The sequence below is a fragment of the Barbus barbus genome (assembly GCF_936440315.1).
Source record: "Barbus barbus genome assembly, chromosome: 46".
Classification (NCBI taxonomy): Eukaryota; Metazoa; Chordata; class Actinopteri; order Cypriniformes; family Cyprinidae; genus Barbus; species Barbus barbus.
Genome location: NC_136724.1, coordinates 2,982,990 through 3,000,115, shown reverse-complemented (window position 1 = coordinate 3,000,115; position 17,126 = coordinate 2,982,990). Strand labels below are relative to the sequence as shown.

Below are 17,126 nucleotides of genomic sequence, written 5' to 3'. Positions count from 1 at the left end.
ACAAGTCTGGCTCTTCCAGCAGCCTGCTGATGAGGACAACCATTTGCTAGCAGAACATCCCTTACTCCTATCACTGTCTCCCAGCCTGACCGGCCGTGCTTAGCTGCAACTGCAGTCATGTACGTTCACACTTTTTGACACGTATCTTCTCTCCCTCCCTCACGCTCTGTCATTCAGCCAGCAAATTTAAAACCTTTTTTCGAAATGAACGGATTCTATTATATCCATTATAAAAAGAGCGCAGCAATGTAGATTTTTTCATCAAGAGCAAGTGTCTCTCAACCACACACCTGTTCTTTTCTTTTTTTTTAAACAAACAGCTTGACAGGAAAGCAAATGTTGATCACAGCATGACATAAATCCTGATGATGCAGTTTTGATGTGATGCTTCCAATATATATATAAATACATAACCATGAGAGCCTCAAAACGCTTAGTCTTTTCATTGCAGCCAATGCTGATGTTCTCAAATATGATATTACTACAGATGGCATCACACATATCCCATAATCAAACCTCAAAGCAACCCACCCACCAGCAGAAAAATCGCACTGTATCACGCCACAGAGAGCGTAAATCAGAGTGAGCTCAGTCGAGCTAAATCTGGCAGTTCTCCGTCAGGTCTCCTGTCCACAGCTGTCAGATTTATTGACAGCTCTGTCAACTTTCCAAATTAATTCTGCTCGTTTACACCTGACGGTGTTACGGCTGATAAATTCAGATTTGTGTTGGATTATAGTACCCTTCGGGGTGAGATTTGTTATTGATGTCAGACAAACAACTTGACGTTGAAAGAGAGCAAAGGAGAGAAACTGAGACTTTTTACCTTCTTAGTTGTCTATATTTCATACCTTTTTATTTTATATAGAATCGTTATTTTATTTTATTACTTGTTTAGTCAAATTGCACAGTTTCATTTAAATTATTTTATTTCATTTTATATTAATGCACATTATTTCCTTTATTTATTAGTACTATTAATTTTCAACATTTGCACTCAAAGGAACAGTTCACTCAAAAATAAGTCCTCTATCCATAATATTACCAGTGAAAAAAGTCATCTGGCCTGAATCAGGAGAGAAATATGCACATATCAAGCAAAAACAGTCCAACACAGCGCTAAACAAATATGATATGAGAAGACAACAGGAGATGAACTTTTTCACTGCTGGAAGGGTTATTTTTGATTATGGACTCATATTTTGGTCAAAAGCAATGGTTTAAAGTTAAAAATCCTTAAAGATACATTTGTTTCTTACAACCACGCAGCTTCTCACTTCTCAAGATGTTAATTGATGGACTGGAGTGGTGTAGATTACTTGTGGATTACTGTGATGTTTTTATCAGCTGTTTGGACTCTCATTCTGACGGCACCCATTCACTGCAGAGCATCCATTGCTGAGACACTGATGTAATGCTACATTTCTCTAAATCTGATGAAGAAACAAAACCATCTACATCTTGGAAGGCCTGAGGATGAATAAATGTTCAGCAAATTATGCGGTGAACTACTCCTTCGTACATGATTTGTACCTAAAAAAATAATAAAATAAAAGTGAATGCAACAGAAGGATTTTCTCTGGTAGTCTCAGACGTTTGGACTGTATTTTTGCACCATTTCAAGATTTGCATTGGCCACATGCATAAACAGTTTCTGTCACGCCAATAATGACCACAATTGAACTGAAAAAGACGAAAGCATTTCTAAACTAAACATCTGCATTGCTTCCATGTGCTCTCACTACTGTTCTATTTAAAGTTTCCTGTGAAATTTCAGTTCTATGTATATTGCTGCACAGTTGGGAAAGACTATGATTTGAATGTCAGGTGCTACAAATCATCAGAAATGTTTATTACTGGACAGCTTACATGTAATACCTTGACATTTCTGAGGGATATAGACATTCATCATATAACGGATGGAAAAAGTTCAGTGTGAATGTGGCATTTGGCCCTTTTTACATTCAGAGTCCTATTTCACTGCACATATCCAAAAACTTAAGCAAACATGATTCCATGAACATTTTTGGAAACAGAATAAATGATAGACACGCATGAAACTTTCAAGCTGTCTCAAGCCGAGGATGTGAGTGTCACAGATATATCTAAAATATGCCTCAGTAACTCAGCTTACTATAAATGACTTCCCACCTTTGGGTTTTATATTTCAGTCGTTAAGGGAATTTGCAGTAAGGGATTCAGTACAACCAAGAAATACTGTTAGGCAACAGATAGCATGTAGGGTTTACCTACTGTCAGCAGATATAGCTTGCTGGGAAAGTTGATTGAATTACTGTACAAATAAGTGATGTGCTGATAAATACATTGTGCTGTTCAAAGGTGTATTGGTTTATGCAACATTTTTGCTCTTTTGGTTAAATTTTTTGTCATCACTTAAACGATAATATAGAGTCTCTATAAAAAATGCTATATTTTTAGTCGCGCTGGCTAAGGCAAACATCACTATAACTATCGCTCACCCTTAAAAGTTTGCTGAGCAAAAGTATAAAATTTTGATGCGTAATTCTTCTCGCATAGTTTGAGCAACATAACGGATGGCATGAATGGCAGCACACTAAAACTCTCCTAAAGAAGTGTTGCCTCTAAATTCATTCCCAACACCAGTACGAAAATAGGTAAATAAATAAATTACAAGAAAAAAACAAACACTTAGACCACAAAATCTTGATAATCAACTACCATAAGTTGTTGGACAGTTATTGAAATAGTCAATCATCCTGACCAAATCCTAATGCATTGAAAATCACGTACAGTACCCTAGCATGTATTTAAATGATAATAAATTCCTTCGTTCCATCCCAAGCTTCATTATTACTTTTCAATATTTATTGAAACATAAAATACTTATACCTTCAGAAAGGTAACAGTGTTGATGGTAACAGAGTCGACAGTTTTACAATTTAATTTGACCATACAAGGCTTCTTAAGGTTGTGAAACCATAATTAATTTTTTTGGAAAGAGAATGTAATGCTTATGATTGCATTTTCATTTTTAAATGATCAGCTTACTATATACAATTATGTCAACAGAGTTGATGGTAACAGGGGGGACAGTTTTAAATCTTAATTTGACATTACAAGACATGTTCTCCTGGCTGAGAAATCATAAATTAGTTTTTGGAAAGAAAAGTTATTTCTTAGAGTAATTTAGTAATTAGAGCAATTTAGTTTAGATATTTTAATGTCCACTTTTTTAGTAGGAGTTGTGTACAAAATTATGGTAACAGAGTTGACGGTAACAGGATAGACAGTTTTAAACGTTAAATTGACATTATAAGCTTTGTTGTCCAGGTGTGAAACTATAAAACACTTTTTGAGAAGGGAAATTAATGCTGATGTTTTAATGTTCACTTTTTTATTATCAGTTGTGAACTATATAAAATTAGTGTAACAGAGTTGATGGTAGTCTCAGCCTCAGACGTCACACCCACGGACCGTTGGCTAAACGTCTGATGCATATGGCACACTTTTCTGGAAACACTTCAGGAATGTCGAAGTCGTCATCTGACTGGTTGAATTAAACCGGATTTCCGGGAGACGCAAGTGTCGCGTTTACATTCGGTTCACCGGGAAACAAAAATGCCGTGACGCCAAACTCCCTCACGAAAGAAGAAAGCTGTCGTGTTTACAAATGTGACGACGAACACTTATCAGGGTCAACTAAACGCTGGATTTTCAAAAGTATGTGAAATATTTCATGTTCGCGGCATATAATCTTTAAAATACATCTGAGAGTTTAACACGCTGGTTTGTTATTGTGTCGACATTTCCACACCCCTAAATGTGATGCTAAACGAAACAAACGACGATTGGTTGTTTGACGTCTGTCAAACGGCCTCGTGGGCGGGCCTTGGCCAATGAAAACGGCCATATATTTCAGACCTTCAGCCATCAGTCTGAAGGACTGGCTACGCGAGACTAAGTTGATGGTAACAGGGTGGACATTTTTTAACTTTAAACTGCCATTACAAGTATTATTCTCAAGGTATGAAACTATTAAGTAATTTTTGAAAAGGGAATTTAAAGCTGATATTTTGACATTCACTTTTTTATTATCAGTTGTTTACGGCGTTGACGTAACAGGGTGGACAGTTTTAAACTTTAAGTTGACAATACAAGCCTTGTTCACAGGGTTGAAACTTTTTGTAATTTTATGTGTACTTTTTGGTAAGAGAATTTGGTTACACTATTTTAAGGTGTCCTTGTTACAGTGTAAATATACATATAAGTAATGAGTAATATTTATTAACTACATTAACTATTTACTGTATGGTTAGGGTTAGGATTAGGTTTAGGGTTACATGCATGCAATTATGCATAATTAATTGTTATTATAATAGTAAGTACATGTAACGTGTGTAACAAGCACACCTTAAAATAAAGTGTTACCGAGAATTTAATGCTGATATTTGAATGTTCACTTTTATACTGTCAGCTGTTTACTTTACAAAGTTATGATAACATGGATGGGCAGTTTAAATTATATTATTCCCAAGGTGTGAAACTATTATTAAGTACTTTTTGGAAACATAATTTAATGCTTTTAAAAATACTTTATGGTTTAAAAATATTTTACTCTTTACTTTTATATTATCAGCTGTATACTAAATTTGCTTGTAAATTATGGTAACAAGGTTGATGGTAACAGGGTGGACAGTTTTACAGTTTTAATTGACTTGCAAGCCTTGTTCTCACAAAAGTAAGATAACAGGGTTGACAAGTAAGATTGTCCCCCACTGAGAATCAAAATAGATGGCTTTGACTTGTCCTTGAAAAATCATAATGACATTATTGTTTTAATTAAAATTCACATATTTACAATTTATGCTAAAACAACAGCAAATGCATCCATATAATAAAAAAATCAGACAGTGTTTAGAAAACACACAAGTGGATGCTTTGATATTCATTGTTTTGCAGAATGAGAAAACGCTCATATTTCTGTGCGTCACGTGTAAAAATCTAGTCATTTTTGAAGGAAAACCCTGCTGTGTTGTTGTCAAAACTGAAGCAGTGAGCAAAAAGGAAAAGCATTATGTTTTCTATGGCTCTTTGAGGGCACATCTAATGCCAGAATCTTCCTCACCGCACTGAAGAAGAGCATGATGGGAGACTTGCTGCCAATCTCATCATATTACCAGCTCTCAAAACTGCCAGAGTCAGCAGTACCGCAGAGAAAACGAGAGCAAATGATTAGGACAATATTGCGAATGTGACATTTCTGACAGACGGAGATGGTTGGAGGCTAGATGAGCTGTGATTGGCCATCCTCTCGCTGTAATTAGTGATTAGAAGTTGGAGAACAGGTTTAAAGTAAGTATTGACATCTCCCTCGCCCTTTCCCTCTCTCTCTCTCTCTCTCTCTCTCTGGTTGTAAAAAGTAGGAAGCAAAGCTCACAGGCATTGACGCAACTGCAGCAAAATGATCATAAAGAGGAAATTAGCTGCAGGACACACACACACACACACACACAATACATTACAGCTACTTAGAAAAGTACTTCCGCAGTGGCAATGCACTTACATTATGATGAATCACAAACTATTCTAGAAACTATTCAACTAATATATTTGTTTTCAAAGAAACGTGCGCACAAATAAAGGTCTGGACCGAATCGAATTAGAAAAAGAGCAAAACAAACACCAAGCTGCCGTATGGGTTATTACACCCTTGCAGCACCTCATGATGTCATCTTATTTATGGATGTCATTAGGGGAAGGGGAGGGAAAAGGTTGCTATTTAAAAAAAGATTAAGAGCAGGGACAGAGATGAATGTTTGCGGTTCTTTTTACGCACTGCAGGTTCTCGTTGTCTCATTTAACACACACACACACACACACACACACGGTCTGCTCCAGCAGAGGGGACTTGGGACAGTTGGACCGCTGTGCCCACAGGTGATCTTCTCATCCTCTTTAAAAATTAATTATTGATGTCACAGGGCGAGGAAACAGGGAAAGGGCAACCCGAGCACAGCCTCTGCAGTCCACAAGAACAGAAGAGCGCTGTGCCGTATGAACTGCATTCAGAGAAAATCACGTGGCTCATTCTGTGGTTGTAAAAGTGTTTGTGAATGGACGACGGAAGGAAGAGATAATGAGTTTGAAGAGCCTGTCAAACACGGTCCAATGTGAAATGGATGCTAATGCTGGAGAGTTCAAAACCGAGCCATTAGGCATCGTTGACCCCTGCTTCTTTTGTCAATAGATGAACGCTGTGCTGCCAACGGCCCCACGCTATAGCATTGGCATTCTCTCCAGTGAAGGCCATTAGCTTTGATAATGATTGCCAAGACTGACAAATACAATTGAACAAATAAATGACGGAGCACAGCAACTTCCTAAAATCTTCATGTTGGATCAACAGCCGCAGTCAATGAATGAATGAATGTATGAATCAATCAATCAATCAATAAGCATCCATGAAAAACAATAGAATTTTGAATGTAATTCAGTTTGAATGTACTGTATTTTAGCAATTTAAGGCAAATTTATGATATTTTTGCAATCATTGTGTACAAACATTTCAAATAAATAAATAAAACAGACTCATCTGTACAATTTCCCTTCACCTAGAAAAAATATGTAATTATGTAAAATATATATTCTCTGAAAACACCCCTAAATGTCACTTCTCAATTGAATTGATCTTTTTCTATAGGAAAAAAAAGAGCTAAAAGTACTGACTTAGAATAGGACGTTTTGCACTGAACACATTTAATAAATAATTGTCTGTATTTATTATCCTCATGCTTCTGGAGTGTCTATGGGTAGTTGACGTATCAATGTGTCCTATGGTGTGATGAAAAAAAAAAACGAAAAAAAAAAAAAAAACCTCTAACATTGAAGATACATTTTTCTCATGTTATTTATATGTTAAGTTTTTTTTCTACATTTTTGCTGTCACACCATAGGACACAGTCCAATTTTTATTCGTCAACTACCCCTATACACCGACCGTACCTATGTGACCACCTAAAAATCTATTATTAAAATAATAATAAATAAACAAGTTAAGTTATCACTCAAAACAAGATTTTGAGTAAAGACTACATAAGATTTAATATACACTCTCTGAAAACACATCATAATATAGTAACTTGATTTTGTTCTCAAGTGATTTTTTCTCAAGTGAAGTTTTTAAAAAAGACCTTTACTGAAAATAAATAAATAAACAAACAAATAAATAGCTAAGCATACTGATTTATAATAAAGCATTTCACAGAAAATAAAACTGTTTCATCAATTGTTATTTTTTTAGTCTTGTGCTACTGGAATGCTTGTTCGGTTATGGGTTTTGGCTTTAAGCATGTTGGATTTCTTACTTTGGATGTGTGAACACGTCCACCAGCGTGACCTTCTCCACTAGGTCTCCTCCGATGCTGCGCACCAGGTCGTAGAAGTCGTTTTCTGTGTAACCTTCAGCCGGCAGCCAAAAAGAGATGTCATTGAAGAGCGGTGGGTACTTACTGAGAGGCTGCGAAAAAGAGAGAAGAAGAAATCCATTTGTTAGGAATACAATACATGCAAGATATATATATATATATATATATATATATATATATATATATATATATATATATATATATATGTATATATATGCACACACACACACACAGTGGGTAAAAAAAACATTATATGATCCCCTGATGATTTCGTAAGTATGCCCACTGACAAAGAAATGATCAGTCTATAATTTTAATGGTTAGAGTTTAAACAGTGAGAGACAGAATAACAAAAAAATTTAGAAAAACGCATTTCAAAAAAAGTTTGAAAATTGATTTGCATTTTAATGAGTCAAATAAGTATATGACCCCTTCGCAAAACTTAGTACTTGGTGACAAAACCCTTGTTGGCAATCACAGAGTTTGGACATTTCTGGTAGTTGGCCACCAGGTTTGCACACATCTCAGGGATTTTGTCCCACTCCTCTTTGCAGATCCTCTGTCAAGGTTTTGAGGCTGATATTTGACAACCCGAGCCTTCAGCTCTCTCCACAGAGTTTCTATGGGATGAAGGTCTGGAGACTGACAGGCCACTCCTCTTCTTGAGCCACTCCTTTGTTGCCTTGGCCGTGTGTTTTGGGTCATTGTCATGCTGGAAGACCCATCCACGACCCATTTTCAATGCCCTGGCCCTGACGGTACATGGCCCCGTCTATCGTCCCTTTGATGCGGTGCAGTTGTCCTGTCCCCTTAGCAGAAAAACACCCCCAAAACATAATGTTTCCACCTCCATGTTTGTAGGCGGGGATGGTGTTCTTGGGGTCATAGGCAGCATTCCTCCTCCTCCAATCACGGCGAGTTTAGTTGATGCCAAAAAGCTGGATTTTGGTCTCAAATCTGGGCTGATTCCTCACCGCTCTCATGATCATTGAAACTCCATGAGGTGAGATCTCGCATGGAGCCCCAGTCCGATGGAGATTGACAGTTATTTTGTTTCTTCTATTTGCGAATAATCGCACCAACTGTTGTCACCTTCTCACCAAGATGCTTGACGATGCTCTTGTAGCCCATTTCAGCCTTGTGCAGGTCTACAATCTTGTCCCTGACATCCTTGGACAGCTCTTTGGTCTTTTCAGCTCTCTTTGGTGGAGAGTTTGGAGTCTGATTGATTGATTGCTTCTGTGGACAGGTGTCTTTTATACAGGTAACAAACTGAGCTTAGGCATTCCCTTTAAGAGAGTGTTCCTAATCTCAGCTCCTTACCTGTATAAAAGACACCTACAGGAGCCAGAAATCAAATCAAATACTTACTTCACTCATTAAAATGTAAATCAATTTATAACTTTTTTTAAAAGCGTTTTTCTGGATTTTTTTGTTGTTATTCTGTCTCTCACTGTTCAAATAAACCTACCATTAAAATTATAGACTGATCATTTCTTTGTCAGTGGGCAAACATACAAAATCAGCAGAGGATCAAATAATTGTTTTCCCCCACTGTGTGTGTGTGTGTATAAATGCATTGTTTTCAAAAACCTCACTATTTTCAGCACTTACACACACACACTCACACAGGAGGATGTTGGTGTCAGCGAGGCGTCTCTTCAGCCGTAGGTTATATCTACAATCACACCTTGAGGCCATCATACCTACAAGGGCTAGTATCCTTATAACAGCAGGCATCTGAGCCCTCCTGGCTCTCAGAAAACCTTGAACACTCATAAAAGACCAGCAGTTGTCTTCCACAAGAGCAGCGAAAACAAAAAAGCCAAATGAAATGAAAGCTGTATGGAGGAGTGTGGTAAAAGATCTCAAACCAACCTCCTTTCTGCAGGTAAATGTGTGTTTAATCATCATTATTCCGCAGTTCTGCTCCTCTGATCTGATTTTCAGAGCAGCATTTTTACCCCCGGTTTCACAGACAAGGCTTAAGCCTAGTCCTAGACTAAAATGTAAGTCTGAGCTGTTTTAACTGAAATAAATTTGCACTGACTTATCTTAAAATATATCAGTGCCTTTGTTTTGTCTCAAGATGCACACCAGTAATGTTTTTTTCTAAGCACGTTTATAAAAATCACATAAATGTCCTAACTGAACTATGGCCTAATCCTGGCTTAGTCTAAGCCCTGTCTGTGAAACCGGGCCTTAGAGTATGAAGCAAAAACTTACAATATGTAAAGTATAAAAACATAATTGAACATCTGCATAGAGTAAAGGGTAAGCTAGCAGTCTATTTGGCTAGCAAAAGCGGTATGTCAATTTAATATGCTGAAACTTAGTTGAATAATAAATTAATAAATAATAATTTAACAACCTATAGCGTAATATATTGTATTTAATATATAACATAATTTGCTTTGGGTTTTTCTGGGATGGACTCAGTTCAGTGGGCGTATAAAACTGTTCATGACACAGACATTTTATAACCACAGAAAGCCACTCAAAGCCGTGTGTCATATTGATTTTACAAGGGGATTTTTCTTTCTTCTGTTGAAAAAGCATTTTAATCCATCCTATGGTGGTTTGCTGCTCTTAGGAAGCCACCAGGCTGATTTTCATTGGTCAGTGAATCTGATTTGCTGGTTTTAGAAGGATTTGGGGAACTTGTCAGCTGATCAGGGGTGTTTCCTGTGCCATATGCGCTGTAGGAGAAATTAACTAGCTCATAACTGAAACTCTAGTAACTTGTAAGCTTTGCGGATCCTAGAACTGGGTTGACAATATCAATTTCTCACTTTTAATCAATCTTCATTTTGATGAACCAATATTGATTCTTAAATTACAAGAACAATTATTTAGTTTATGGTGTTTTCAATTGACTTGAACAATTAAACAAAACTTCACTACTTGTGCACCTGCCTCCAATTGAATGATCCCAATAAGCTTTGTGACTTTTGATATGAAACAAAGCCTCATCGTTCAAATTCTGTCTATTTTATTTTGATATTGAAACAGTAAATGTAATTTTGACTGTCTTTAATGTGGAGTGACTGCTCGCTGTAGCCGCTTCAGTTCAAGCAGCACATGAACCGATCATCTTTCTCTTTACTTCTAGTACTAGCATGAAATAAACATGAATGAATATCAGAAGGTGTTGAAAGAAACCGTACAGCTTACTGAAACGCACTACTTCATCCCGTGTTTCAACTGCGGAAGGACGACTATAAAACAAATAATAATAATAATAACAACCAACTTCAAAACTGTAGGGCTCTCATTGAAAGCCATTCATGTCTATAGCTTGTTAGTACTTGTAAGTAAAAACAACAACAACAAAAAACTCTAAATATATGCATTATATTACATATTAATTATAGCTTTACTTAACCTGGTGATGTCTTCATTATTTAATCCAAGTTTGAAAAAAAAAAAAAATCATGAAAACAAGCTTTTATTACAACCACTGTTTAAACGTTTCAACAACAAATTGGAGTATAAACAAGTAAATCAATTATATAATTTCAAGTTGGCATCAAAACTGCCTTGTGTGCAATTTAAATGTTTGCATACAAAATGTGTTGATTATTAAATACATTTTAATTTATTAAAAAAAGTTTTATTTTCAGTTAGAGTTTTGTGTTTGGGCTAAATGAACACTTTAATTTGGTGCAATCTCTAATAGTTGGTTAATGATGCTTTTGGGCAAAGAATACACCCTTAAAATCTTTGTCATATCTTAGTGGGCTTGATATAAATGTAAAAGTAGAGAAGATGTCATTAGAACTTGTGAGGTTATTAAAGTGAGGACAGTGTCCTTGTCTTATGAGAACCTGCATTGCGCTGCTTGTTTTTGGCTGTGTGTGTGTGTGTGTGTGTGTGTGTGGAGGCCGTATGTGTGTCATACAGCATGTCTTATTGTGTGCAGTGATTTATAGTGTGCCATTGTGTGTATGTTGCACATGTTGCTCTCACAGGACATGACAAAACACACAAGGGCGGATGAGCGTGCTGACCCCACGGTCATACCTCATTACCAGCGCAGAGAGAGAGACAGACAGAGAGACTGTCATATATAACCCCTGCAGAGCATCAGGCAAACTGACAAGCAAAAGTCTCTCTCTCTCTCTCTCTCTCTCTGAGTAATGGACAGTGGGCAGAGAGGGAGATGGGCTGAGAAATGACCTATAGCCAGAGAGCACAGGCAATCAGTCACACACACATTCCCTGCAGGACGACCATCCAGCCTGCCTCATACTACACACACACACTGCATCTATAGGAGGACACGTCCAGTGTCAAACCTTTAATAGTCCAAGGTCCCTCAACAATATAGGCCATATGAGACAGACAGAAGGTCACATGTGCAGAGAAGATCTCATACTATCCTCAAAACACCTCTCCCACAGTCTGTGTGCAACCATTTCAGTGCTAATACAAACAGGCATTCATGCAATTAATGTGCTACAGCAATAAAGGGAAATCACAGTAACAGGAAAAAAAGGCATTAAAGGTTCAGGTATGTTCTCTTATCCCAGTTTAATGTGCAAAGACAACTTGAAGTAAACTATCAAAGACTGGTTTCAGAAATTATTTAATAAAGACTGTTATTATATTATTGCAATACATATGTTTCTTCATTATTTTTTATTGTTTTCAGTGCTTTTGTTTAATGTTTGAGCTAAAACACCCCTGACATATTTAGAGTAGATGGCCCGTGTCACGTGACACTGGCTCAACCAATGGCATGAGTCAGGGGAGGGGCTGCATGTTTGTCTGAGCAATGGCAGATCTGGAGTTTTTTATAGAGTTTCAATAACCCAGCACAAATACGCTACTGTTTAAGTTTTTTTTTTTTTTTTGTAAAAAATCGAATACTTATTGTTCAGCAAGGACGCATTAAATTGATCAGAAGTGACAGTAAAAACATTTATAACATTACAAAAGATTTTCTATTTCAAATAAACGCTGTTCTTTGAACTTTCTATTCTTTAAAGAGTCCAGAGAAATAAACTGCATGACCGTTTAGATAAAAATGCGAAGCAGCAGAACTGTTTTTTTGTGGATATTAGCATATTAGAATGATTTCTAAAGGATCATGTGACACTGGAAACTTGAGTAATGATGCTGAAAATTCAGCTTTGCATCACAAGAATAAATTAAAGAGTAAAATATATTCAAATAAAAAACAGTTCACAATATTCACATTATTACACGTGAATACCAAGATGCCTGATCATCAGGAAACGCTTGCAATCCAGGTTTAATGATATTCTCATTTGTTTGCCCCTCTATTACATGTTCCTTTTACATAGAAACAGCAATATTCTCAGCTCAGTGTCTGTCTAGAGGGCTGGTTTTATTGGTTGCACCTCAGCGGTACAAAAACAAATCATCATCGCATTGATTCAGACCTCAGTGAATTTAGTGACAGTGTTTTCAGACCAGCTGTTTTGATTCAGCTTGCAAAGCTGTGGTCGTCACGGTCTGTGCGCTCGCAACTATGCTTATGACTGACTATTATGGGATAGCGTACTGCGTGTGTTCATTTGACCCTTAGAATAATAGCAACAAGGGGAAAAAAATATGAGATGGAAAGAGGCAGTGCAGAGAGAGAGGAACAGAATATGAATTTGACACATCGGCACTGCAAACCTTAGTGACATCACAAAAGAAATGCACACTGGTTGAGATCTAAAGGCCTGTTCACATCAAGAAAGATAACCATGACGATAACTACAGTGTATACTGTGTACACATGATCACATGAAATCATTCTGATACACTGATTATTAATTAACTACACCATGAAACGGAATATGAAAATCACATTACTTTTTATGTATCATTAACAGTGCCCATGAAAACTAATACCTGCCTGGCAAAGTGAAGTAGACCAAAAGATCCTCAAAAGCTACACATCATGTTGAGATCCAAAGAAATTCAGGAACAAATGAGAAAGACAGTAATTGAGATCTATCAGTCTGGAAAAGGTTATAAAGGCATTTCTAAAGCTTTGAGACTCCAGAGAACCACAGTGAGAGCCATTATCCACAAATGGAGAAAACATGGAACAGTGGTGAACCTTCCCAAGAGTGGCCGGCCGACCAAAATTACCCCAAGAGCGCAGCGACGACTCATCCAAGAGGTCACAAAAGACCCCACAACAGCATCTAAAGAACTGCAGGCCTCACTTGCCTCAGTTAAGGTCAGTGTTCATGACTCAACCATAAGAAAGAGACTGGGCAAAAATGGCCTGCATGACAGAGATCCAAGACGAAAACCGCTGCTGAGCAAAAATAACATAAAGACTCGTCTCAGTTTTGCCAGAAAACATCTTGATGATCCCCAAGACTTTTGGGAAAATACTCTGTGGACTGACGAGACAAAAGTTGAACTTTTTGGAAGGTGTGTGTCCCATTACATCTGGCATAAAAGTAACACAGCATTTCAGAAAAAGAGCATCATACCAACAGTAAAATATGGTGGTGGTAGTGTGATGGTCTGGGGCTGTTTTGCTGCTTCAGGACCTGGAAGACTTGCTGTGATAAATGGAAACATGAATTCAGCTGCCTACCAAAAAATCCTGAAGGACAATGTCCGGCCATCTGTTGGTGACCTCAAGCTGAAGAGAACTTGGGTTCTGCAGCAGGACAATGGTCCAAAACACACCAGCAAATCCACCTCTGAATGGCTGAAGAAAAACAAAATGAAGACTTTGGAGTGGCCTAGTCAAAGTCCTGACCTGAATCCTATTCAGATGCTGTGGCATGACCTTAAAAAGGCGGTTCATGCTCGAAAACCCTCCAATGTGGCTGAATTACAACAATTCTGCCAAGACGAGTGGGCCAAAATTCCTCCACAGCGCTGTAACAGACTCATTGCAAGTTATCGCAAACGCTTGATTGCAGTTGTTGCTGCTAAGGGTGGCCCAACCAGTTATTAGGTTTAGGGGGCAAGCACTTTTTCACACAGGGCCATGTGGGTTTGGATTTTGCTTTCCCTTCATAATAAAAAACTTCATTCAAAAACTGCATGTTGTGTTTAATTGTGTTATCTTTGATTAATATTTAAATTAGTTTGATGATCTGAAATATTAACGTGTGACAAACATGCAAAAAAATAAAAAATCAAGAAGGGGGTCAACACTTTATCACACCACTGTATATGTTGACAATTTACAAGCTTTACAAGCTAATCTGTTATTACTCACGTACGAAAATGACACAGTGCATGCATAATTCTGAGCTAACAACAGTTTAACTTAAACAGTTTCCAAAAGTGAGTTGTCCAGATGTATATGTCAGATTATTTTTGTCTTTTATGACCAGTCCCACAATGTTCTGGAATGTTTCAGAAAGCAGAATATTACAGAAACTTCAGGAATGTTCTTATCCTCGCAAAATCAAAAATATAATTAAAAAAAGAGAAAAGAATGAAGGAAAAATGCAAAATTAGTACAAAAAATGATCCGTACTAAACCAATGTTCCATAATGAACCATAAAAAAATATAGAAAATTAACATACAAACATAAAAACCATAGAAAATTATGTTTTCAACATAAAATAATAAGAAATGAACATAATAGAAGGATTTCTAAAGGATTAACTGATACACAAGACTGGTGAAAATTCAACTTTCACCATTTCATTTTAAAATACATTCAGATTCAAAAACGTTCATTTAAATTGTAGTATTTTATGTCATTACTGTTTTAACTATATTTTTTGATCAAATAAATGCAGCTTTGGTGAGAAGCAGAGACGTCTTTCAAAAACTTTTATTCCAAACTTTTGACCACTAATGTGGAATGATTATTAAAAAAACGTCACAGTTATTGTGAACGGCTCTATTATAGAGAGAGGCAGTAAATCTTACCTGGAAGGTGATGGGCTGATAGATGTCAGACAGGCGGAACTGCTTGAGGAAGCGTTCATCCTCGCTCCAGAAAAGCCGGATATCAGGGATACCAAAGAGAACCATGGCCAGCCTCTCCAGGCCCAGACCAAACGCCCAACCCATCTTATTCCCAGCACCAGCTGCAGAAGAAAAGCACAACTGAGTGGAAAAGATACTGATTTTATTATTTGTTTCTCGGAGTGTGACATTCTGTCATGAAAAGACAAATGTTTCAACAAGGATGAATGCAGCTAGTCAAAACAAATCCAAAACCTTGACGTTCTTCTGTTGTGTTGCAGCATGCGCTTTCAGCAAGTAAATATAAACCCTTTAAGTCAAGCTGAAAGCAAAACCCACCTTCCCACCTTTCAAGGAACGTTTTTTTGATCGCATGGTGCGTGATTCATCGCTTCATGTTATTCCAAATAAAAACAAAAAATGTTCGCTACATAATCTCTCATGAAAACACAATAACTCGCTCCTCTATTTTGGCTCCTCTCCATTATGTTAAACTACTTTACACCCGTCAATCAATTCCCAAATATATTCTTTCTCGCCGAATATTCAGTTTCACTCATGTTAGATGAAGTCAAATATCTCTGAATGAGTTGTGAAAAGTGTAATGCATTAGTATGTAATCGATTACTGTCATTCAATTACTTTTGCCTTGAAAAAGTAAAGGCATTGCTTTTATTTATTTATTTATTGTAATTGCAGTTACTTCTGATGTACTTGTATATTAAATATTGTATAGACTATATAACAATTATATATAAAACAATAGTGCTAATGTTAAAATATATGTTTTTAATGTTATACTTTGGTCAGTTCAAGAATAATTTAAGCAAGTTTGTATTATTTATTTGAAAGAATTAAAAGTCCATCCTTGTTCAACTGCTTGAGGGTGATATGGGATTCAGAAAGTAATAAGTAAAAAGTAATGCTAGTAATTTATTACTTTTTAGAGTAACTTACCCAACACTGGATGCGAATGACATTTAATCTAACTGTGTTTTACATTTACATTTATGCATTTAGTAATTTGTCAAGGAGACAACAATGTGTGACCATGGACCACAAAACCATAAGGGTCAATTTTCCAAAATTGAGATTCATACATCATCTGACAGCTGAATAAATAATCTTTCCATTGATGTATGGTTTGTTAGGACAATATTTGGCCCGAGATACAACTATTTGAAAATCTGGAATCTGAGGTTGCAAAAAAAAAAAAATCTAAATATTGAGAAAATCTCCTTTAAAGTTGTCCAAATGAAGTCCTTAGCAATGCATATTACTAATCAAAAATTAAGTTTTGATATATTTAAGGAATGTAATGTACAAAATATCTTCATGCAACACGATCTTTACTTCGTATCCTAATGATTTTTGGCGTAAAAGAAAAATCGATAATTTTGACGCATATTATGTATTGTTGGCTATTGATACAAATATACCCCAGCGACATAAGACTGGTTTTGTGCTCCAGGGTCAAATATTTGTAATATACATTGCCAGGTTTATTTGATTACGATTGCATTAATTGCAGATTACTAAGCAAGCAAGAGAAGAGGAGAAATGCAGAGAAGAAAAGTTTTTCGAGGAATAATTAAATTGAGATATCTTGTTGATTGACAGTCTGCGACAGGTCTATGTGGCTCTCGTGTGATCAGTGCTGGAAATAGTGCCGCTATTTCTGATGTGATTATAGTCATTATGAATTTTTATTTGCTTTGCAACCCTGTATGACCTATGGTGAGCGGAAGAGTGAGCAAACAGAATTTTCTCCTCTTTTCCTGGCTTTCACTCTCTCACAGTTTAACCC

At 36.7% G+C, this 17,126-nt stretch overlaps 1 protein-coding gene across 1 annotated transcript in view; it reads right to left on the bottom strand.

The window, feature by feature from the left end:
• Positions 1–17,126, bottom strand: part of LOC306865171 (phenylalanine--tRNA ligase, mitochondrial-like) — a 144,725-nt gene that overhangs the window by 44,557 nt on the left and 83,042 nt on the right. Inside the window, exons 5-6 of the mRNA XM_079409616.1 lie at positions 15,281–15,441; positions 7,347–7,498 (exon numbers count right to left, since the gene is read on the bottom strand). Coding sequence (XP_079265742.1) covers positions 7,347–7,498; positions 15,281–15,441 — 313 coding nt within the window. The remainder of the gene's footprint in view (positions 1–7,346; positions 7,499–15,280; positions 15,442–17,126) is intronic.